Source organism: Prionailurus bengalensis, chromosome B1, assembly GCF_016509475.1.
Source record: "Prionailurus bengalensis isolate Pbe53 chromosome B1, Fcat_Pben_1.1_paternal_pri, whole genome shotgun sequence".
Taxonomy (NCBI): Eukaryota; Metazoa; Chordata; class Mammalia; order Carnivora; family Felidae; genus Prionailurus; species Prionailurus bengalensis.
The window spans coordinates 50,366,925-50,391,672 of NC_057344.1; the positions used below are offsets into that span (position 1 = coordinate 50,366,925).

At 38.3% G+C, this 24,748-nt stretch overlaps 2 protein-coding genes across 7 annotated transcripts in view; one reads left to right on the forward strand and one right to left on the reverse strand.

The window, feature by feature from the left end:
* The window catches only part of INTS9 (integrator complex subunit 9), a 102,240-nt gene extending 84,113 nt beyond the window's left edge, over window positions 1-18,127 (reverse strand). Inside the window, exon 1 of the mRNA XM_043565031.1 lies at window positions 18,017-18,127. Within this exon, the coding sequence (XP_043420966.1) occupies window positions 18,017-18,025 (9 nt within the window). The 5' untranslated portion in view covers window positions 18,026-18,127. The remainder of the gene's footprint in view (window positions 1-18,016) is intronic.
* A 391-nt stretch (window positions 18,128-18,518) lies between these two features.
* The window catches only part of HMBOX1 (homeobox containing 1), a 197,369-nt gene continuing 191,139 nt past the window's right edge, over window positions 18,519-24,748 (forward strand). For 5 of the 6 annotated variants that reach the window (XM_043565065.1, XM_043565040.1, XM_043565055.1 and 2 more), the window contains exon 1: window positions 18,520-18,823. The gene's annotated coding sequence lies outside the window, so the exon portion shown is untranslated. Of the gene's footprint in view, window positions 18,824-24,748 lie in introns of all 6 variants that reach the window. The other variant, XM_043565063.1, reaches the window with a different exon arrangement.

The window sequence follows — 24,748 nt, forward strand, 5'->3', positions numbered from 1 at the left end:
CAGAGTGCGAGTGGGGGAGGGGCAGAGAGAGAGGGAGACACAGAACCGGAGACAGCCTCCAGGCTCTGAGCTGTCAGCAGAGCCTGACACAGGGCTCAAACCCATAAACTGTGACATCATGACCAGAGCCGAAGTTGGCCACCCAGGTGCCCCTTGAATTCTTTTTAAAACCAGATTTCAACCAGATTTTTGGGGGAATGGGGGGAAGAACCAAGACATTTTTTTTTTCTCTTTGGGAATACAGAGCAATTACCACAGAAGTTTCTATTAGAGACAACATTTTAAAAGGTTGACAGCAAACAGGTAACAGCATTTAGAGGAAAGGAAATAAGGAATATGGGATATAAAGATAAGGTTAGAAATAGTTAATGATAATAAATTAAAAAAATAAGTACTACTCTAACCTAATCTTTCACACTATGGATATATCTACACTTCAAAGCAAAAGCTGTGGTCCACCACCACCAAAAAGAAACTGCATTAAAGATCATACACGACAGGCCTACATGATGCTTCTGTTCCATAATGTTTGTTTTATTTGAGATTGGTTCTCAGGTGTTTAATGAACATTATTAACCCAGTATGTCCTATAAGAACAAAAGTAGCAAGGGTGATAAAAGTGCTAGTAAAAAGCAACATATGAATATGATGGATAAAAGTAAAGATACCATTAAAAAGGGAGAGAGAGATATGGAAACTACAAGTATTATTTATGGGATGAATAATTTAGAAGCAGAGGCAAGTTAAGGACAATAGAATTTATACGAGTTGCTGAAAATCCACAGCAATGACAATGGGTGAGAAAAAAGGAAAAAGGTTAATAAAATGGTACACCAGTAAGTGGCTAAGAAGATCAGCATCAACAAGGAGAATCATTATTCGTTTAACATTAATTCAAGAGTAAGCTAGTTTATTCTAGTCATGTTATGTTGGGATGAGAACTGAGTGTTGTATGTAAGCGATGAACCATGGGAATCTATCCCCAAAACCAAAATTGTTAGCCAATTTGACAATAAATTACATTAAAAAAATAAAAATAAAAACGTTGTGCACTCCCCCAACCCAAACCACAGATAATGCATTGGTTCAAACTTCAGTGTCCAGACAAATGTGGACATCAAAGTCAACTGTGAAGGAGAGGGCACAGATACCATGGTCACTAGGGAGTTCCCTGAGGCACGTGGGTAGGTAACTGGCAAGAGGTGTTACCTAACTGAACAGACTTTCAATGCTGACAAAACTGTGCTGTTTAGTGGGAAGGTGTCAGATATAATTAGGGGACCCCTTTTAGTCCTTTAGATTTTCAAAGAAATGGATTTAAAAACTGCTTTTGATTAAGTGAAGAAGTTTATAAAAACAGCTACCATTTATTGAACACTTTATGCTGGGTCCCTCACATGCATTTATGTCTGGACAAAAATCAGGCAATCAGCAATGTTTTGGGGTCTAGAAAAGGCTTTTCAATCAAAAAATTTCCTACTAATCACACCAGTTAACATGTCAGGGATCAGAGTAAAGGAAAGGGTTTTTGGGACACCTGGGTAGCTCAGTCAGTTAAGCCTCTGACTTTTGATTTCGGCTTAGGTCCTGATCTACTTCATGAATTTGAGCCCTTGTCAGGCTCGTGCTGGCAGTGCAGAGCCTGCTTGAGATTCTCTGTCTCCCCCTCTCTCTGCCCCTCCCCTGCTCCTTCTCTCTCTCTCTCTCTCAAAAGAAATAAACATTAAAAAAAAAAGTTTTCATTTGCCTGTACCATCTGGGTCCTTGGGAGAGAATAGAAGAGACAGCTTCTTTTACTAATTAATACTGAGCCTGCAAAAATGGCAACAGGGAGACCCACACTTACTGGGGAAAGCAGTTTGATTTTGATTTTCAGTTTGTTGTAGTTGATAAAGTATTTCTTTAAAAATCTTTGTATGGAATACTAGAGAGAAATTCTAAAACTTTAGGGAAATATTTGATATAATCTTGGGGTGGAAAAGGACTTTTAAGTGTCATCCTAAAGCCATGATCCTGAAGAAAATAACAATAGATGTGTTTATTTATGTGAGAAACAAAACAAGGCAAAAAAAAAAAAAAAAGATATACTGGCAAAAACTATAAAACCAGGAATTGACATCCTTAATATATGAAGAACTCTAATAACTGAGAAAAAGACAAAGATTCCAAGAGAAAAATGAGCCAAAATCAGAAACAGGCAATTTGCAAACGAAGGCCAACAAAATACTGAAATCACAAAACACCAAAAACAAATGCAAAGCTAATCAACCTACAAGTAATGAAGTGTAGATTAAAACTACAGAGAGGAAATGGTTTGTCCAAACACTCACATAAAAAAACTAATCATGAGGACATGGGGAAATGGAAACTCAATTATTTCTGGTAGGTGAAAATGAAAGGACTTCTGAAAAGCAGAATTGAATCAAAATTTAAAATGTGCATGTGTAGTCCTTGACCTTGCAATTTTACTTAAGGAATTTACTTACAGTAAGACAAAAATCAGGTGGGTGCAAAAAAAAAAAAAGGGGTAAATAAAAATATGTTGTCTTCAGCATTGTGCAGGATAATAGGGGATGGAAACCAAAATATTCAACAGCAGAATAAATCCACATAATGCAATACTATAAAATGCTCCAAATGAGCGACATACATATTTAAAATGGAAATGCTTGTGACACTATTGTCCCATTATCTGTATCTCCTTCTGTCCTTTTAAAGGAGAAACCCAAATCTCAGCTGGAATTATGGCCACCTGGAATAAAGGCTATTTCCTAGCTAGTCTCTCTTGCAACTAGATTAGCAATGTAAATTCTGGTCAAAAAGATAGATCAAAGTGGTATATGCAACTCTGAGAAACTAACAAAGGGAAGGCGTCTTTCTTTGCCTCTTCCTCCTTCCTCGAAATAAGGACTTGATGGCCTTAGATGAAAAAGTCACACTGGATCACAAAGAGTAAGCCACATATTGAAGATGGTGGCAATAAGGTGTCTAAGGATGATGGACCTGTTATATCAGCTCTGGACTATTTACCCTCAGACTTCATTATGTAAGAGAGAAACAAACATCAACCCTATTTAAGCCATGATTATTTCAAGCTTCCTATCATTCAGAGTGGAATCTAATCCTAAGAGATTTCTAACTTTAGAGTTACTGATATAGGATATCAGTGCACACATCCACCACAGATTACCTGGCAAAATGTTAAACGGTGATTACTCTAAGCAGTGAGATTACAGGTGATTTTTGTTTCCTCCTTTATATCTTTCAATCATATTATGAAAAAAAAAATTATGTACTGATTCTACAATAGTTATTTTTATTTTCAGAAAAGCATTCTAAAAATTCGAGTGAATTAAAAACCAAGTTTTATTTAGTCCCTCTGCAGAACTCTGATCAAATTCAGATTGATTTCTTTTTAAAAGAAACCATGTTGTGTTTGCCCGACAGTCTCCCACTGAATTGCAGTGGCTTGCCAAGCCCAGAAATAGGTTTTACCAGGCTGAATTTCTCAGGGTTCCTTCAAGAACCCTACAAAGAGATGGTAATCTCACAGGCAGCTTGCCAGTCCTCTACAAATTGCTCTTTATCATGGTGGGGGGGGGGGGGCATAGGTTAGCCAACAAGTCAACAATTTCATCCTCCAAAACTTTCAGGTCAACAATGTGTTGAGTTAAAGAAGCCAGACATAAATGAGAACACACATGAATGCATAACTAGATAAAAATTCATCAAACTATAAGCACACTTGAAATTTATGCTAGTTTAAATGTACGAAAATTATATTTAAAAAAATCCAAGGACAGCATCACACTTTCTAGTGATTTATCTATATTCAAGCTGTCGATGTAACCAAGAATATTCTATGCATTTATCAATTCTGTAGGAATGGGACCCTTGCCCAGCTTTTTCTCAATAGAGGTGAATGTCAAGGAATTCACTGTTTCTGTTCTCTCCTTTTTTTCCTATCTGGGTATTGTTCTTCTATGGTGCCCATCAATTTGTCCCACTGATTCTCCAAATCCCTTTCACCTTCTGATGTATTTATGAATTCTGTTATTGCTTATGAGGTCCTCGTAAAGTACTTAGAAAAATCTTGTCCTAAGTAGGGTAATTCTGACTTTGTGCTTACTTTGATGCATTTGCTATCTTTCCTAATGCTTCCTGATTATATTTCACTTTTCAAAATATTTTCTGTAACTGCAATGAACCATACTTTTCTGATTTCACATTCCGAAGTTTTTCTTAAGTGTGTAAAATATAGTTCTTCCAATTCCTTTGACCTAGATTTCCAAAGGGATAAATTAAAAACTCTAGGTGTTTAAACATTCTTACTTTAAAGCTCCAAAACTTCATTGAAATATATATATATATGTAAATATCCTTACTCTGTGACTCTCCAAACCACTAAGTCTCGTATTCAAAGCCACCACTGTGGCTTCAATCTACCTTTCTAACTTTTGTTTCTCAGAAAGTTCACCCCTGACTCCAATGGCAGTGACACAAAACTCTTCTGACATATTTGCCAGCCAGCATACCTTTCAAGGCCAACTCAGATTTTACTCTTCTAGACAACTTTGATTTTCTGGTTGCAATACATCCTTCATAATCCTAAACTTACAAACCCTACTACTGCCTTTTATCAAAGTCTGTTACTAAAACTACATACACTCTCACATACGTACACAGTATACATATACATAATATACTGTATCCATGGTTTGTTAAATAGTGAGTTATTGATAGTAGGATCTATCTCTTACTCATCTTTAGTATGTCCCATGACATCAAGGAGGTTTTGTATGTGATAGGCATTTAGTAGCATTTGTTGGATTGTACAGCCAAACAAAGGATTTTTGTTACTTCTTCTCTTTTCTGTTAATTTTAACTATCACATAGCCATTCATCAACAGTTTCTTCCTACTGGATCTACAGAGCTTGAATCAAACACAGCTTAAAATAAATAAGCCCCTGCCTAGGGCTCTGAACCCTTTTGTTTCTACAGAGATTTTTTTTGTTGTTGGTGGTGGGGTAATTATGTTTATTTTAACAGACCGATTTGTTTACATTTCTTGCCTTTATCAGGCCTGTCTCTTAAGTACAGACAGAGAAACTATTTCTGGCTGTTCTGTTTTCTAAGGAAACCCTGCAATTTTCTCTTAAGGTCACAGAAGTCTTTTACTTCTGTGAATCTGCTATACACCACCCAAGACTTTAAGTTCTAAAAACCATTGTTTTCTCAAAACTCTGGAAATGGCTTGCAAGATATAATTAGCTGACTAGAACAAACAATACCCTACAACACAAATAGATCTTCCCCTTAAAAAATAACTTATTGTTGGTCTATGTGAAAGAATCTCACTTTCTTAGTGGCTAGAAAATTCTAGAGCAAGAAAGTAGCTAGTTACAGCATGTAAATTAAAATATACAAAAATTTCAAGCCAAAAGTTGATCTAATAGTGACATGTCGAATTAAAGCAGCATATCCATTCGTGTCAGAAATAGAACAGAGAGGCCTACCACTACCACTCCTGTTCCAAACTATCCTGCAAGTATAAGCCAATGTCATTACATCACAGGAAAACAATGAGTTTAAAAAGATTCTCTGCTATGGGGCGCCTGTGCAGCTCAGTCGGTTAAGCATCCGACTTCGGCTCAGGTCATGATTTCACGAGTCCCGTGTCGGGCTCTGTGCTGACAGCTCAGAGCCTGGAGCCTGCTTTGGATTCTGTGTCTCCCTCTCTCTCTGACCCTCCCCGTTCATGCTCTGTCTCTGTCTCAAAAATAAATAAACATTAAAAAAAAAAAAAGATTCTCTGCAAAGTTATACACCTGGAAGACCCATAAGAATTAGTTGGAAAAACTACTAAAAATTAAAACAATTCAACAAGGGGCTGTAGAGAGAATACAAGAAAGAAATACCCATCTTATATGTAAACTATGTAGGAAAAGATTCCAATTACAGTAACAACAAAAAAAGATGTTTAAGATTTAAAGGAAACCACATTTGTTCTTAGACTCAATTATATGTTGAAAGAAATAAGTCACTTCTCTCCTTACATTTTATAAATTTAACCCGATTCCAATAAAAATAGAAATATTTTAGTGGGAACTAATAATTTTAAATTTTATATGACATCTAAAATTTAAATTTTATATGACATCTAAAATTCTAAATTTTATGTGACATCTAAAATTCTAAATTTTATACAAAAAATAAATGTTTGACAGCAGTCTGGAAAATTCTTTTTTTTTTTTTTTTAATTTTTTTTTTTTCAACGTTTATTTATTTTTGGGACAGAGAGAGACAGAGCATGAACGGGGGAGGGGCAGAGAAAGAGGGAAACACAGAATCAGAAACAGGCTCCAGGCTCTGAGCCATCAGCCCAGAGCCCGACGCGGGGCTCGAACTCACGGACCGCGAGATCGTGACCTGGCTGAAGTCGGACGCTTAACCGACCACGCCACCCAGGCGCCCCTGGAAAATTCTAAAGTGAAGAGCAATGAGTGGGAACAAGTACTATAAGATATTAAAATACACTCTAAAACTACAAAAGATGAAATAGTTTAAGTACTGTAAAATTAATAGATCAAGTGGGATAAAAGAGTTGAGAAGGAAATAGAAACATAGATGCTTTTGTAAACACATAGAAGTATGTTCTACATCTTACACCTAGGAGGAAAAAATTTTTTAAAGTCTAATGACACACTATTTTTTCACTTTTCAGTGAGAAAAATATAAGACAGTGTGATGGTTACATTGCAGTGGTACACCGGGCTATGCTGCTGCAGAGTGTAATCTGATAGGTCTCTATGGGGGCATTTTGGCAATAAAATGAAATAAAAAATGCACATACCCTTTGAGACACCCATTTCACCCAGAAATGTATCCTACATACATCTAGAGATGCTCACAAAGGAGATCATCCTGCAACATGATTTCTAATTGCAAAAGATTGGAAACAATGAAATGCTCATCACTGAAGGTTTGGCCAGATAAATTATGGTATATCTAAACAATAAAAGACTACCAACTGATTTTTTTTTCTAGCAATAGTATGATATATTTTTGAGATATGTTGACACTAATTTCATGTTATGTCTTATATTATCAACAAAACCATGCCCTAAACAATGAATGATTTCAAAATCATTGTGAGGGATGTAGGTGCACGGAGGAGAACTGTATCTTCCAGCCCAACATCCATAATTCTAAACTCAGCCTTTAGACAATGAAAATACAAAATGTCTGTTAGAAATATTTTTAAAGTATCTGAAAGGAGCACTGAAAATATTTTATTGCCTAGCATGAAAGTATTGTGAAAACAGATGACCCAAGATCTTATCGAATGCAGACTCTGACTCATTAGGTATGATTATATAGTGTTTTATAAAATGAAGCCGTGGTAGATATTGATATGAAATGATAGGTAAGATGCATTTCTAACTTAAAAAAGAAAAAGGAATTCACAAAACCAGTGTGGGTGGGATCTCACCGTGTATGTAAAAAAAATTTTTAAAAAGGATGGAAATTTTATATATGTAAGTCCACAGAATATCTCTGAAGGGTACACAAGAAACTGATCACTGAGACTGCTCATGGGGAGGAAGACACAGATAGGAGATCTCTTCATTTTTTTTTTGTCCCTTAAACTTGTTGTACAGTTTACCCTTTTTAAAAGTTAAACAATGTACATGTATTACCTATCTAAAAAAATACAAAAAGATGCTCAACATCACCAAACATTACGGAAATGTAAATCAAAGTCACAGCGAGAAACTAGTTCACACCCAATAGGATGGGTATTATCAAAACAACTGAAAATGACAAGTGTTGGCAAGTAGTGAAGATGTGGAGAAATTAGAACACCTGTGTCTTACTGCTCAGACTGTAAAATGGTGCAGGTGCATATGCTGTGAAAAACAAGTGTGTTCATTCCTCAAAAAGTTAAACTGAGAATTACCATGTGATCTAGCAATTTTATTTCTGGGAATATATCCCAAAGAATTCAAACAGAGATCTGAAGAGGTATTTGTACATCCATGTTCAAAACAGTTTTATTTGCAATAGCCAAAAGGTACAAATGACCTAAGCGTACACAGACAGATGAATGGATAAACAAAATGTGTTATACACGGTTGATGGAGTATTATTCAGCCTTGAAAAGGAAGAAAATTCTGACACATGCTACAACATGGACAAACCTTGAAGATATTATGCTAAGTGATGTCTGGAGATCAACGGTGATGGTCACACAACAATGTGAATGTACTTAATGCAGCTGAACTGTAGCTTAAAAATGGTTAAAAGTTAGTTAATCTTATGTTGTGTATATTTGACTACAATTTCTAAAAACCGTAACACACAAAGAGAAAATCTGGAGACCTATATAGCAAGTAAAGAAAGTGAATCAGTCAATTAAAAATCTGTCCATAAAGAAAAGCCTAAATGACTTCATTGATGAATTCTATAAAACATTTAAATAAGTGGTATCAATTCTTTGAGCATTCTTCTAGAATACAGAGAAGGGAACATTTCCTAACTCACTCTATGAAAACAACATTACTCTGATACCAAAACCAAAGATCTCATAAGAAAACTACCGAACAGGGGCACCTGGGTGGCTCAGTCAGTTGAGCACCTAACTTCAGCTCAGGTCATGATCTCACTGTGAGTTTGAGTCCCACACTGGGCTCACTGCTGTCAACACAGAGCCCGCTTTGGATCCTTTGTCCCTTCCCTGCTCACTCTCTCAAAAATAAACATTTATTAAAAGCAAAAAAGAAAAGAAAAGAAAAGAAAAGAAAAGAAAGAAAGAAAGAAAGAAAGAAAACTACAGAACAGTATCTTTTGTGAATATACATGCAAAAATCCTCAAGAAAATACTAGCAAACCAATTCCATTAATATGTTTAAAGGATTATACATCACGACCAAATGGGAATTATACCTAGAATGAAAGACTGAATATTCAACATTCAATCAAGGTAACACACCATAATAATAAAGGACAAAAACCATACAATCCTCTTGACATGTAAAGAAAAAGCATTTGGTAAAATCCAAGACCCATTCATGATAAAAATGCTCCACAAACTAAGGATAGAAGGGAACACCCTCAACCTGATCTACAAAAAACCCAAAGCTCATATCTAATCCAGTAAAGACTAAATCCCTTCCCCTTCAGACAGGGAACTGGGAAAAGATTGGCAGGGATGTCTGCTCACACTGCTTCTATTCAATATTTACTGGAGGTTCTAGCCAGTGCAATCATGCAAGAAAAAGAAATGAAAATATGGAGATATTAGAAATGAAAACTCTCCACACAGAATAGCCCCAAAGTGAAAACAATCCAAATGTCTATCAAATGGTTCATGGATAAACAAAATGTGGCATACTCATATAGTGGAATATTATTGAGCAACATATGCTACAACATGGGTGAACCTCAAAAACATTACGCTAAGTGAAAGAAGTCAGACACAAAAGACTGCATACTGTAGGAGTCAATTTATATGAAATGACAAGAAAGGGCAAATCTACAAGACAGAAAGTAGATAAGTGATTGTCTAAGCCTGGAGATAGTAATGGGGATTGACTGCTAATGGGCACAAGGGATCTTTTTGGAGTGACAGAAATATTCTAAAAGTGGATTGTGGTGATTATTGCATATTTCTGTAAATTTACTAAAAGTTACTACATAGTACCCTTTAAATGCATGAATTCTGTGGTATGTAAATTATACCTCAATAAAGTTGCTTTAAAAATGTTAAAAAAAAAAAGGTGGGGGTTATAATATCTACATTACTAAAAAAATTTGTAAATGTTTATTCATTTTTTGAGAGAAAGAAAGAGAGACAGAGCGCAAGTGGGGGAGTGGCAGAGAAGGAGGGAGACAGAATCTGAAACAGGCTCCAGGCTCTGAGCTGTCAGCACAGAGCCTGATGCGGGGCTCAAACCCACAAAGTGAGAGATCATGACCAGAGCTGAAGTCAGCTGCTTAACTGACTGAGCCACCCAGGTGCCCCTCCTCTACATTATTAACACCACTGCTTGTTTACTCCTATTTCCACATGCTGGAAAAACATATGGGAAGGAAGACTTATTAAATTAGAACATCTAATTATGCCTTCCTCTATTTCACTGAAATTTTAAAAAATGCAAAAATATTGTATTTCGGAAAAGAGAATCTCTGCTTGGGCCATAAATCTGAGGAATGGATTATGCAAGACCTTTTATTATTCACCTCCTCCCACTCTTTCATAAACATGAATGATGAAAAATAAGCTGTACCTTAAGGGCAAAAAGGGTGTTCGTTTTGCAACTTCTATTAAAAAAAACATTTTCTTGAATATCATCTATCTGATTATATATCCTTGAGAGAGCTAAAGTTCATTCAGTTGTGCATTCAATAAATTTAAATGTTTTAGACCTTACAGGCATTTCCTTCAGATATATGGTCAATCAGGGACAATTGAAACTTCCTGTTTTTCTCACAGTAAAGTTCCCACCACATAGTTCTTAGACTTGATCACTGAGTGTCTTGGGGTTTTCAAACTGACTCTTTTCTTCTTACAGTGTTTCTTATTCCCCTTCATCCTTTTGGTTTGCAGTGTTGCCTTTTTTCTTAATCTCTGAAAATTCTGGCCCTTTTTCTTAGCCCTTCCTGATACATCAAATTCTAGCTTCATCTCACAGGTTATTCCTTTTCTGGGGATGATGGGGGATCTCATCTGTCATTTACACACACCTGGTCTGGTTGCCTTTCCAGCCCATTTGATCCCCAAATACTGCCATCTTAATTACTACACCCATGCACTTCAGCATTTTCAAAGCAACACCAAAAATTCTTTAAAAAATTCCTTTTAAAGACTCTTATGACACCACTGTTTTATCTGAAGAAACGTGTTCCCCTTTCCGGTACATTTTCCCACATCCATACATCACTACTGTAAGGACGTTTTACTAAATATGGCTGAAGTCTAAGAGACAAGAGGGTGTGTGGACTGATGAAAGGAAGTTGCATTAGGAAGACACATAGTAAGAGTAAAGAAACAGATGGCATTGTTGGCAAGGGGGAGGAAATGCATTCTCATACGCTACTGGTACAATGGTAAACTAGCAGGCAAGTTGGCCATAATTGTTAAAATTTTAAGAAGGAATGTTCTTGGGTACAATTAAATGCATTGTTTGGCCATTAAAACAATGCTTGAGCCAGTGCCCAATGACATCTCCACATCAGGAAGTTCACCGTAATATTGTTTGAATTGCACCAGTAAGCCCACTAGACATTACTTTTCATAAAGGCAGGGAGTAAATCTGTTTTGTTCACTGCAATATACCCAGTACCTTGAGCAATGCCTAGCACAGAGGAGGAAGGTGTTCAGGAATATTTGTTGAATGAATAAATGAATCATAATGGAGATCTGAGGGGTAGTTTGTGCCTGGACCTCAGTTGGTATTTAGCACGCCAGGAGCAAATTTTCCATTTGGAATACTGTATTTTACTGATTTTTCAGGCCATGCTACACTCTTGGCCTTTGTCTGCCAAGTACACTCTACTGATCATCAGAGACAATGGTAGCAGGATTTGAGTGCTCAAAGCAAACCAGTCACAAAACAGATGTACGACTGCAGTTATATGCAACACTAATGATGTCATGCTTACATTGAGAGCCAATATAACTATTTCAATTCAACCATTATTTTCAACTATCATTGCTGAAAAAAATCTATGATTGGTACACTTTTTTTTTTGCATTAAGTATAAAAGATTTATTCACAGTAATAATTATGACTTTGAAATGTCCCAAAGTAAAATATCTGTTTTTATCTCACAGCACTGCTGAACAAAGTATGTGACTTGGCCTTATGTTACACATTGCTTTTCAGTTTGAGGAAAGAAAGGAAAAACACCTATCATACCAAATACCAAGGTGGTGATAAAACATGACCTTTCTGAAGCTCAAAATGATATTACATCAAAAAGACACACGAGGGCACTCTAATCAACCAGCAAAAAGAAATAGAAAAGAGTGAAATCAGGTTGACATTTTAACAATCAGTCTGAAATAGGTGAATTAATAAACACTGGTAAAGTTGTGAATGTTGGTAATTTATAGCAAGAGATTTTCTATTCTTCACCCAAGTTCTAAGAAGCCTAAAGGATTCTGCAATTCTGTAAACTGGAGAAATAAAATATCACTCTCAGATCCAAGTAAGGATTAACCACACCCATCCTAATAATTTGTTACATTGACTTTGTGGTAGAATTTGCCCCTTTCAAGTAAAGATCTTGTAGATCATCTACAATTCCAGTTGGTATTTTATCTGTCCTCCACAGGGAACAGTCCATGAATCTATTTCTCTGCTCCATTTGTTTTCCTAGGAGAAATGGTGAGTGAAAAGTTTGAGCCTTCCCCCAAATGAAATAGTACTTTGTATAAAGAATAGATCACTGAAGAACATCTCCTGGCCTTCTTGAATTTTTTAATTTGTAAATACAACTATAGCATACAATTTCCTCCATCAAATTAAAAAAGTATAGCATAACAAGCATTTAAATAACCTTCCTTTCAGGGGCGCCTGGGTGTCTCAGTTGGTTGAGCTTCTGACTTTGGCTCAGGTCATGATCTCACGGTCTGTGAGTTTGAGCCCCGCGTCGGGCTCTGTGCTGACAGCTCAGAGCCTGAAGCCTACTTCAGATTCTGTGTCTCCCTCTCTCTCTGACCCTCCCCCGTTCATGCTCTGGCTCTGTCTCAAAAATAAACAAACATTAAAAAAATTTTTTTTTTTTTAAATTTTTTTTTCAACGTTTATTTATTTTTGGGACAGAGAGAGACAGAGCATGAACGGGGGAGGGGCAGAGAGAGAGGGAGACACAGAATCGGAAACAGGCTCCAGGCTCCGAGCCATCAGCCCAGAGCCCGACGCGGGGCTCGAACTCCCGGACCGCGAGATCGTGACCTGGCTGAAGTCGGACGCTTAACCGACTGCGCCACCCAGGCGCCCCAACATTAAAAAATTTTTAAAAATAAATAAGTAACCTTCCTTTCAGAACTTTAACAAGACAGCAACAATAACTACAGAAAGCCACGGACTCTGAGGTAATCAGGCTCATTCATTCACTAAGGATTATCACTAATCTTAAAGTCACATTCAAATTTGTGCCTCAGCAAAATCCCAATAATTCCCTGTCATCAATCTTTGGGGTCAAACGTAAAAATTAAAATAGAAAGTATTAAAACTTTGAATGCCAGTATACTGTGGTTGCATAATAAATCTTTGTTGACTTAATAAACTAGAAGATTCTCTCCATGTCTGGAACTATCTATAGAAAGTATGACAGGGGTGCCTGGGTGGCTCAGTCGGTTAAGCGGCCGACTTCGGCTCGGGTCACGATCTCGCAGTCTGTGAGTTCGAGCCCCGCGTCCGGCTTTGTGCTGACAGCTCAGAGCCTGGAGCCTGTTTCAGATTCTGTGTCTCCCTCTTTCTGACCCTCCCCCCTTCATGCTCTGTCTCTGTCTCAAAAATAAATAAACGTTAAAAAAAAAAAAAAGTATGACACATGCTGCATTCTTGCGCACTGCTTCTTTTATTCATTCACTTTAATCTTCATCTATTTGAATGACTAAATTCCTGGATATGATGTTCCAAACTCAATTTGTCAACGTATTCAGTATTTTTTTGTTCCACAAGGTTGTTAAGGAACGTGATGAATTCCAGTTTCTATCCTTTGCTGAATTGGCCATCGGGGCATAGCTAATTATGGCGTTAATACTAATAACAGAACATGCTGTAAAATATCCTGATTTAGAGGATACACTTCCAATTTTCCAGTTCTTTAAAAATGATTCTGGTTAACTGAAGGTGCCAATAAAATTTTTTCGTTAAATAAAGCCACCTGAATACTGCATGATATTGTAGACAGTCATTAAGATCCTTTTGAGTTAGTATCTCTCTAGGGAGGAGATATCCAAGGATTACTTCATAATGATATCCATGGTCTTCCCTCGGGTGTGTGAAAAGCCACCGAGAGTGATGTGTAAAGTTAAGAGAACTATAAATGGTATTACACAGGCTAAACTGAGCAGTATAAAAACTAACCTGAGCATGCAACCTCATTGGTATGATCTGATATGGAGCCCTTTATATTATCAAGGAAGTTTCCCAACTTTGATTTCTTTACCCGTAATCTTTTTCAAAGATCTTAACTTAATCACATTTAAAGCTAATTTTAAAAACAGCCTTCAGGGGCACCTGGGTGGCTCAGTACGTTAAGCATCAGACTCTTGATTTTGGCTCAGGTCATGATCTCACAGCTGTTAAGATCGAGCCCCACGTCAGGCTCTGTGCTGTTAGTGCAGGGATTCTCTCTCTTCCTATCACTTGCTCGCGTGCTCTCTCAAAATAAATAAGCTTAAAACGCACTCTGGCTTCCTTTTATCAAGAGATCACCTAACATATGCCACGCATTGTGAAAGGTGCTGGAATCCCTGCTTTCATTAGACAACAGACTCTTGAGGAAGGAATCTTGGTTCTACCACATTTTCATCTGTGTAACTTTGAGCCACTTCACTTCCCTGAGGCTCAGACTTTTTATCTGTAAAATGGGAATACTATCACCTAGATCAAAGGAGTAAGTGGGACACCAAATAGCAAGTGCCCAGCACACAGCAAATTGCTGCTTAAACACTCCTTAATCTTTTCTTATCAACAGTCACAGATCTTGACAATCTTCCAGAAATTATTCAACTACTATTCAGTGGCATCATACTATGTGTCAGGCCATGGGAATATATGAGGGAGGACAGACATAAAACCAACAACTGCCACAAAAAGAACATGTGCCATGGAAGGATATAACAGGGGTGCCCACTTCAAGGAATCCTTGAAGAAGTGCTCAACCAAGACCTGACCTATATGAAGAAAGTGGGCAAGCAAAAAAGTGTTGTAGGTGATGCAACACATTTAAAGTCCCAGAGACAATGGTGAGCTGAAGGACCTGGAAGATGTGCAATACAATTGAAACCAGACAGCAAGGGAGATGAGGGCTAGACAGAAGCCTGAAAAGGTAGGCAGGGTCATATTTTGCAGGACCAAGTAAGCCAAATTAAGAATTATAAGACCCTATCCTAAGGGCAAAGGAAGCTACTGAGGGGTTTTATGGAACTCTGCAATTTAAAAAAAAAAAAAAAATTTTTTAACATTTATTTTTGAGACAGAGAGACACAGAGCATGAACGGGGGAGGGGCAGAGAGAGAGGGAGACACAGAATCGGAAGCAGGCTCCAGGCTCTGAGCCATCAGCCCAGAGCCTGACGCGGGGCTCGAACTCACGAACCACAAGATCGTGACCTAAGCTGAAGTCGGACACCCAACTGACTGAGCCACCCAGGCGCCCCATGGAACTCTGCAATTTAAAATAACTTCTGGGATGCAGAGTAAAGAACAGACTGGATGGAGTTAAGATTGAATGCAGGGACTGGGCACGTGGGTGGCTCAATTGGTTAAGCGTCCAACTCTTGATTTCAGCTCAGGTCATGATCTCAGGGTTTGTGGGTTTGAGTGTCAGCCACTGCGCTGACAGTGTGGAGCCTGCTTGGGATTCTCTGTCTGTCTCTCTGTCTCTCTCTCTCTCAAAAATAAACATTTGAAGAAGATAAAAGAAAAATAAAGATTGAATGCAGGGAGATCAGTTAGAAGGCATTGTTGAATTCCAAGTGTCAAGTGAAAAGAGCCAGTACAAAAGCAGTATTAGTGGGACTGGAGAGAAACAGACTTGTTCAAGAACAGATGGAGAATCAACAAGATATGGTCAGATTGTGCATGGGGAGGGTATTTTGGGAAGTCATAATCTCAAAAACATGGATGTGCTCAATAAAATATATTTCTGTGTTTCATGATATAAATGTAAAACATGATTTATTACCACATTATTCCTGAAGCAGTGCACAAAGTTAAAAATTTTAGGCCATCAGATGATTTATTTCAACTTTATGGGAGGCATGACCCACAAAAGAAGTCTTAGTGAGTGTCAATGGTTTTGAAACCACTTTGCTATGTTGACAGTAATTCCACATTAAAGATCATCTAACCACCAAATGAGTTTTAATATGTAACACATGGATTGAAAGTAAAGCGGGAGGGACTATAGATAGAACATTTTCTCTTCCTTTGAGGCACATTTTGGTTAACCAAAATAATTTTTTTAGGGGCGCCTGGGTGGCTTAGTGGGTTGGGCATCTGACTTCGGTTCCGGTCATGATCTAGCGGTTCGCGAGTTAGAGCCCCGAGTCCGGCTCTGTGCTGACAGCTCAGAGTCTGGAGCCTGGAGCATGCTTGGGATTCTGTGTCTCCCTCTTCCTCTGGCCCTTCCCTGCTCACACTCTGTCTCTCTCAAAGATTAAAAAATTACATTAAAAAACATAAAAAAATTTTTTTAATCTTTATTTATTTTTGCCCCAGGAGTATTTTGGTTCTTAAAGGAAAAAATAAGTTACTTTTTCCCCATGTTTTCACATTTGTAAATAAATTAAGCAGGAGGATATTATGAGCAAACCAAAGTTTATGTAAACTTGGCTCTCCGATACTCAAATGAGTTTTTATGGAAAAAATTGTTTCACATTTGCATGCCTTCTCAGTAAGCACACCAAATGTGATTTATCCTTTATTGAGGAACATGGTCTGTGTTCCAACCACTTAAGTGCAACTTCTTTGTACCTGTAACCAGAGCCCTCTTCATGGAAGGCCTACTCATTTTTCCTATCAGTTTGAGTCTTGTCTATCTCCCTCCTCTCTCCCACCCCATTATCCTTTCAATTCCCCAAACCCTGAACACGCTCTTCTTTTACCATGATCATAATGCATTATAATTTTGCCTCTTCTCTGTCTTCTTCATTAAATTACATACTTCTTTAGGGCAAGGCAGTGACCTTCAATTCTGCATTCTTATGTGTTTTACACGCTGACCCAGGAACAAATTAACAATCAAGATTTACTGATCTGTACCCTTCTCCTTACATAAACAGCTTGAAATGGAAGCAGTTTTGAAGTTAAATCTACTTTAATACTTTCTGTGACTTCTTTTCAGAAAACAACTGACACTTCACAGAGTATACGTCTATAGTATGTGTGCGTGGGTGCGCGCATACGGGCACACATGCTTTGGAAAGTATGTTCAAATAGGAAAACAAACCTTTTGTTTTTGTATAAGAATCACAGAAAGTAAAGCTTGACAATACTTGGCTGCAGGAACAGGAATTTTAAAAGGTTGAGAAACAGTATCTCACACCGAATTATGCTATTAATTCCATACAGGTAGAATAAACTAGGTAGATTACACAATACGAGTAAAATGGCCCAAAATAAAGGTCTTGGAAGCTTTTCTGTATGCCAAGTATTTGGGTTTTGTGATACAAAGACTTCTCCAGATATACCGGCATGTTCCCTCTAACCTTGGCTCATGCAGTCCCTAGGTTGGAATGCCTTAATACTTCCTCTCAGTCCACTGTTATAGGATTGAAGACTCAAATCTTCCAAGATCACACCCTGACTTTGTCTCTCTCTGAATTCCTAGGGCAGTTAAAAGCCTATAACACAAAATTTAATAAGTGATTACCCTCTGCTCAGTATTTTCTACTCTACTCATATCTAACCAAAGCCACGTGAACGGTGGGAAAAACGCTAATCAAGTGTAAGCAGCATGAAAGAAGTTAACCTATTACAACACTCACGTGGCAGCTGAGAAACAAAACCACCCTGGCTCGTAAAGCCCAACTTTAGTTTGTAGAAGGAATGCGACAGAGTGAACGTCTTTAACCAAAGGGACCCGCCAATGGATGGATAAGATCTCCGGGTAGCTGGGGGTGAAGAGTGGAGGGAATAAGATTCAAACCTCCTCAACACAGCAGTTTTCCTTGGTCCACCCCACTGTCTACTTCCCTTCCCAAAGTGGAAACGACGAAGTCCAAAAGGATATGGCATCACCTTTGCCCTCTGACCTAGGAGCGGAGACTCACCAGTTTCATATTGGACTTTTGGTTGCTCAGTACCAGACACTCCACTTCTCAAACGCAGAAAGCGTCTTCCGGTTCAATCTCTGCCACTAGCCCGCCGAGAGCATCGCGGGACATGCAGTCCTTTTTCTCTACGCCCCCTTCCCGGGGCATGATGGGAAATGTAGTCTTCTCTCCGTGCATCATGGGAGCTGTGGTCATCTTTCTTTTTCGTCCCATTCCTCTCCAACACCTCCCTCGGTCAGCTCAAATTCATCCCCGCCGCCAATTCATCCTCCCTCTGCACCCCGGCATGATATCATGCCTCCTAGCCCGGCCTGGGACCCATGGTATTCTGGGATGTGTAGTCCCCATGGCTCTGGCCGCCCCTTTCCCCTCCTCCCTGTGGGAAGGCAGATGGGCGCGGTACTTGCCGGGATCTGTAGTTCCCTGGGGCCTCTGGATGCCAAGTTCCGAGCTTTTACTCAAGGGAGGCAGGAACTACAACTCCCAGGGCCGCCTGGCTGCAGCAGGTGGGAGCGGGGCTGTTGATATCAATATGGCGGTTGTCAGCCAGACAAAGACAGTCAGTCTGATGTGATTGAGACAAGGGAGGTTTTCAGGGGGAGACTGGGAGATAGGGGCCTCCCCTCCCCCTTCTCCTCTTCCTGTGCCGGCCTCAACCCCTCCCCAGTCCCCTCCCGACTGGCGCCCCACGCGGAAGACACCCCTCCCCCTCCCGCTTTCCCCTCCTCCCTGCCTCAGCCTTTCGTACTGGGACGTTGGGGAGGGGGCTGTGCCGGGCGGAGAGAACTCAGCAAGGATTCTGAGGTGAGTCGAGCGGTTTTGAAGCCGGACTACCTCAAGTCTCTTTCCTCACTTCTTTCTCTTCACTTTTTTTGTTTTTTTGAGGGGTTTTGGGGAGAAAGTGAGTGGGCTGGGGATGGGTCTCTTAAGCGGCCCGATTGAGAAGAGGGAGGAAACGGGGCTTCCGAGTGGGTAACCCGAACGCAGGGTGTGGGGTGGGGCAATTTGTGGGGGGCGATAATTGAAAGGCGTCGGCTGCTCCCCAACTCTTTTCTCCTGGTTTCCTCCACTGTGGGCGGAAGGTTTGAATCCTGGAGGTGGGGTCTCCTGTTTGGAGTTTGGGAAACTGCGAGGTGAATTTGAGGTGTGTGGATTTGTTTGGGGTTTATAAGTGTGTTTTAAACTGTGTGACGTGTACTTGTGTGATGTGTTAGTAACGAATAAATGTCTGTAGATACGAAGTTAGATAGCTGGAGTCATAGCTTTTAACTGGGCCTGGGCAGAGAAGCGTGCGTGAGGTCCCGAGTCCTGGACCTCTGGGCTGGCGACGTGGTGCGGGGTAGCTGGGGTTAGCAACTCGTTTGTGTCCCATTGCCGGCTCACACTTCTCCCCGCCTCCGCCCCCTCCCCTGGACAAATCTCCACCCCAAACTCCGGGCTGAAGAATTTTAGAAATGAGGTGGTTTGGAGATGGATTTTTGCATCCTTAAGTCCATAGATAGGTGGGAAAGGAAAAGTGTTCTTAATATTTTATTCCGGAACCGTGTTTTGGTTACACTATTGGGGCTACTCTGAAAGGAGTCCTCCACCCACCCTCACCCCGAAACAGTAGGTAGATGTATCTTGTCGTCTTCACGTTAAATGAAATAAACATTACTTAAGGTTCGGGGGCGTGCTGTGGGGGTCTGGAGTGCTGACATGTGTATGCGTCTCTGTGTGTCTACTAAGGACATAGAATGACTGTTGTGTATCTTAAGATAGGGAGACTTATTTTCGTAGTAGGAAAACTGTTGGAAATTATTTGGGGGCGGGGGGAGTAGCAGAAAAGCGCTGCTTGTATTTTTCTTCTACCCCACCCTGTTCTGTTTCGGATTTGTCTGAAAGCTCGTATGGAAGAGTGAGGAAGCATTGGGTGAGTGAAGGATGGAAGGCAGTTGACATGAAAGATACTATACTGTGTAAAGTTGAATGGTGTAAAGTGATTGCTGCTTTTTACCCTGAAGCTTCAAGAAACCCTTATGTATCTAATAGGATAGAATGATGTGACTAGTTCATTTCTCTCGGATCCTTCAGGTATAGAAACCTCTGTCTTCCCTTCTTCCTTCCCTTCTTCGTTGTTTCAGTCCTTTCTTTCTTTCTTGGCATGCTACATTTCTTTTCCTGGATGGACATGATGCCTCTTGTGCCTGTTTATTTAGTTTGTGCTAATATGATTGTGCTTTTTGTGGTTTTGCTATAAAATGCATCATTAGATGAAGAGGACTTGCATTTGTTTTTATTTTGCATTTATGCCACAGGTAATTGTCACATCAGGATTGAAGTGCTTTGCATTAAACTGATTTTAAAATTGCACAACTAAGTTGTTAGAGCTAGGTGAATTGGAATATTTGAATTCTGATTTTTTTTTCTCAAGTTTAAAGTAGAGTTATAAAGGCAAGAGGATTGCAACATCTTTTTTTCTCACAGTCTTTAATATTTAATAACATTACACCAGGAGAATTTAAGACCGTATATTTTGTAGTTTTTTCAGTCCAAAATTGAAAATTTTCACTAACCCTTCTGTGACAGTTGTGTGTGTGTGTGTGTGTGTGTGTGTGTGTGTGTGTGTGTGTAATGGACCTTTACATGACTAAAGGAATTGGCATAATTGCTCTTTTAACTGTTGAGACTTCAAAGCATTTACATATTTGGCTCCAAATTGATCAATTCTTTTTTATTTATTTTTTTTTTTTTTTTAAATTTTTTTTTTTTCAACGTTTATTTATTTTTTGGGGGACAGAGAGAGACAGAGCATGAACGGGGGAGGGGCAGAGAGAGAGGGAGACACAGAATCGGAAACAGGCTCCAGGCTCTGAGCCATCAGCCCAGAGCCTGACGCGGGGCTCGAACTCGCGGACCGCGAGATCGTGACCTGGCTGAAGTCGGACGCTTAACCGACTGCGCCACCCAGGCGCCCCAAAATTGATCAATTCTTGAACCTAAGAGTAAAGGACCTCAGATTCCTTAAAAACTGAAAAGTCACATAGATATAATATGTGGTTTTATGGTATGTCTTATAACCTTAGATTTGAAATTTCTGCAGTTGATCATTCACACAGATAAGCTGACTATAAATATGAGGTAGTATGTATATTTAGATTGACCTGAATAGAAAAAAAACTTGTGTTTTTTAAATCTCAAATTTAGGCTATGTTGATACAAGGCTGAACCTTTGATTTGTTACAGACTAGGATTTCCACAATTTTTTGTTTTAATCTTCTATCTTAACCTGAAATATTACTTTGCCAAAACTGGAGGAAAATCCTGTATAATTATATAATAGAGTATACATTTGCTGAAAGATATCCTTTTAGATGTAGTTTTTAGATGTTCAGTACTTATTTTAGAAATAAAAAACTCAAATGTTTAAGAGTTGGTAAAATATTATCTTCCACCTTCCCTACCTCAGATTTTCTTTTTGTTTTCTTCCGTGGAAATGCAAAGTTACTTACTGGAAAAGCTTTCATTAAACTTTTTCTGACTAGTAGTCTGGTTGAAATCACTAAAGGTAAACCAAACCTATTCCTTGCATTTAGTGGAGGTGATTCTGTTGCATTTTAAGCACTGAGCATTAAAATGATGTAAAGCCTTTACTGCAGGTTAAAACATAAAACACTGTCAGCTTGTGGAAGTCATATGGTTTATGAAAAAAGTAGAAAATCAGGGCATTGGTGCCTGTCCAGCTTAAAATTTCATCCCGTAACTGTGAAAGACACATTTATTTGAATATGATTGCTTCTAAAAATGTTGCCTGTATTATGGGAAGTTGAGAATCCAAACTGTTTTTAACCAATCTGTTGCTAGTTTAGTGTATTGCATATCATGAATACTGTGGTTGCAAATGTGCATCAGGGAGCCTTTAGGGGTCAGCTTTATGTTGAATGTCTTTGGTGAGGCTTCATTTTCACTGGTGTATGAACAGATTTCACTCTTCTTAGCACAAATCCATAGTTGAAGCATCACTAATAGTACTGGTAAATTATAAAATATATTGCAACAAATCTCATAAGTTAATCATTTTTAAAAAATAGAGGTAACAAGTTTACGGCTGTTTTTGTGGAACGTGTTGAAATGGCATTGCTTGTTTCAGTAGATGTTGAACACATTGGGGATACTTATACTAAGTTTGTTCATTTGGGGTCTTTTGTATGTTATTTTGAGTCCATCCACTTTAAAATGTTGCAGACAGCTTCCGTGTTTCTTGTAAAACCATGTTTGCTTTTTTGGTTCATTTCTTTGCAGCTCTTGCATCTATTATTTTTGTCTGCAGATCTTTAAACTTGAAGTATTTCTCTTGGAAATTAGAAATTTACCCTAGGGTGTCATTTTTCATAAATGAAAGTTGGTGTACCACTCAGCCTTTTAAAAATGTGAACATTTATAGGTAAACTAGAAAGTGCTCAGTGAAAATGTGTTGAATTTGTTTGTTTTGAGAACCTGCTTTATTTAGTTTTTTTGGCTTCCAGAGTTAATTTTGTAGCTCCCTTTGCTTTTTGGCTGGATTTTTCTCTTTAACTGCTGGGTTTTGCTTCTCAATTTAGTAGAACTTTAATTTATAAAAAAAATTGTTATGAGTGGAAATCACAGCTTGTCTAGAGTGTCATATAGCTATATTTACATATGCACTCACATAAAGCACCATTATGTTTGTTTATATATGAAATTGGTGTATATTTGTGAGACATACAGCCTGTAAAAAAGGAATCTGAACCATAGATAACAGGAGGCTAAACAGTGGCTCAAACTAGAAACCGGAGTAACTACCACCATATGCTGTCCACATGATAGGAACTATGGAGATTTTCACCATCATTATAAAGCATTATTTTAACAGATTCTGCCAAAATCTGTTTCTCTCAAAATGGAAGCTATTGGTATTGAAATTTTTCTCAAAATAGTATTAATTACTAGGTGACTTAGATTCCTACGTGCAGCTGTCTCCCCACCTGACTCTTACAGGTCAACATAACTAAAGATTTTTCTGATTATTTGAGGTATAACTTTTAGTTAGAGACGGTTTAAACTTAATCCAGTGCTTTAGATAACTTGCTTTTCTTGATCTTAGATGAAACAAGTTGGAAATTTACTATAACATGTCTTGGACACTTTCCAAGAGCATTCAGTTACTGGAAGTCTTTGGCTCTAGCATAGTTTTACCCTTACAATGGTAATAAGGTTGAACTTACAGTAAGTTTTTCCAGTAGTTATTATAATTCTGATGCAGTACTTTACAGATCCTTGACTTGGGATATAAGTAAGGATAGCAGTTTTTATTTTTGCTTTTTCATTTTTCAAAGGAGAAAAAACTATATTTAGCTTCGAAGTTATGAGTTATTTTAGTTTTTTTGAATCTTACAATAGGTGTCTATAGACCCTTCCTTATAAATGATCAGATGAATCTAATTTATTCAGATGGCATTTAGGTTTTTTTACAACTTAGAATGCCAGTTAGATAAGAATGTTTACTAAATTGCACATATTCTCAGTAGCTTCTCTATTTTGTGTTCAGTGATTGTGTGTGGTTTATCAAAAACATTTAATAGCTCTCTTTACTGCATACATATTAAACAATTAGTGTGGTGTTGCCAAGGGGCAGTCATTTTAATGTATATAGTTACAGTTTTCAGAAAGGGGAAAGTCAAATGCTGTGGCTATTGCTGAAATGAAGATGACCCGAGACTAAATTTATCTGCTTTAAGATTTTGATAAAGTAGTGGTGTGATTAAAATGTGAAGCTGTAGGGTGGGGCCTAGTCAGTCAAGACTTGAGTTATTCTGATTCTCCACATCCAATCATAGAATCAAGTTGATTTTATATCCTTTGTATCTATCAGTTCACTTCATTATATGCTATTCCCTCAATTCAGGCCTTTATCATTTCTGTCTTGCCACATCAGTCTCTTAACTAATCTTACTACTTTCACTATTTTTTCTTAGTCATTTTTCACTCCTACTGAGTGATCTTGCTAAAACAAAATGTGAGTTTGATTGTTAGCCGTAACTTTGCCTGTAATCCTTCAGTGGCTCCCCAGCCTTTCAAATAAATCTAAACTGTCATTCCACCTGTGTCCCAGTCCTGGCTTTGCTAATTACTGGCTATGTGACTTTGGGTAAGTCATTTAATCTGTCTGTTCCTCATTTTCCTCATCTGTAGAATGCGGATAAACAGTTCGCACTTTATAGGATTATCATGAGCCCTTAGAATGCTGTTAAGTCCCTAGAATACTTCAGGCATGTCATAAATGTTAACTATTATTATTATCACGTTATTCCATGTATTTTGTGTTCTGGTTCCTGCCTTGTATTTTATCATTATCGACTCCAGACCCTATGCCTTTGCCATGCCAAACTACTGGTAGGCCAAACAGGCACTCTTTAGCATAGATAAGGAGGGTGGGGTACATTATTAGTCTGTAAGGGTTGCAATTGTTAGTAATGTCTTCAAAAGTAAGGAATTAATTGTGAACTTTAAAACCTATTGCTGTATAAAGAATGATAGTATATTCTGTTGCTTTGGCTTCTGTTTTTTCCTCTCTAAATAAAAGGCAGTATTAGATTATTGCCTAATTCAGACAATTCAAAGTTTTTTTTTTTTTGCCTTAATACATTTTTATGTTTCTAACATAGTTTCCCCCTTGCTAATCCAACCTATTCATCTTCTTACCTAACTTCATGAAAGCCCTTTAAATCT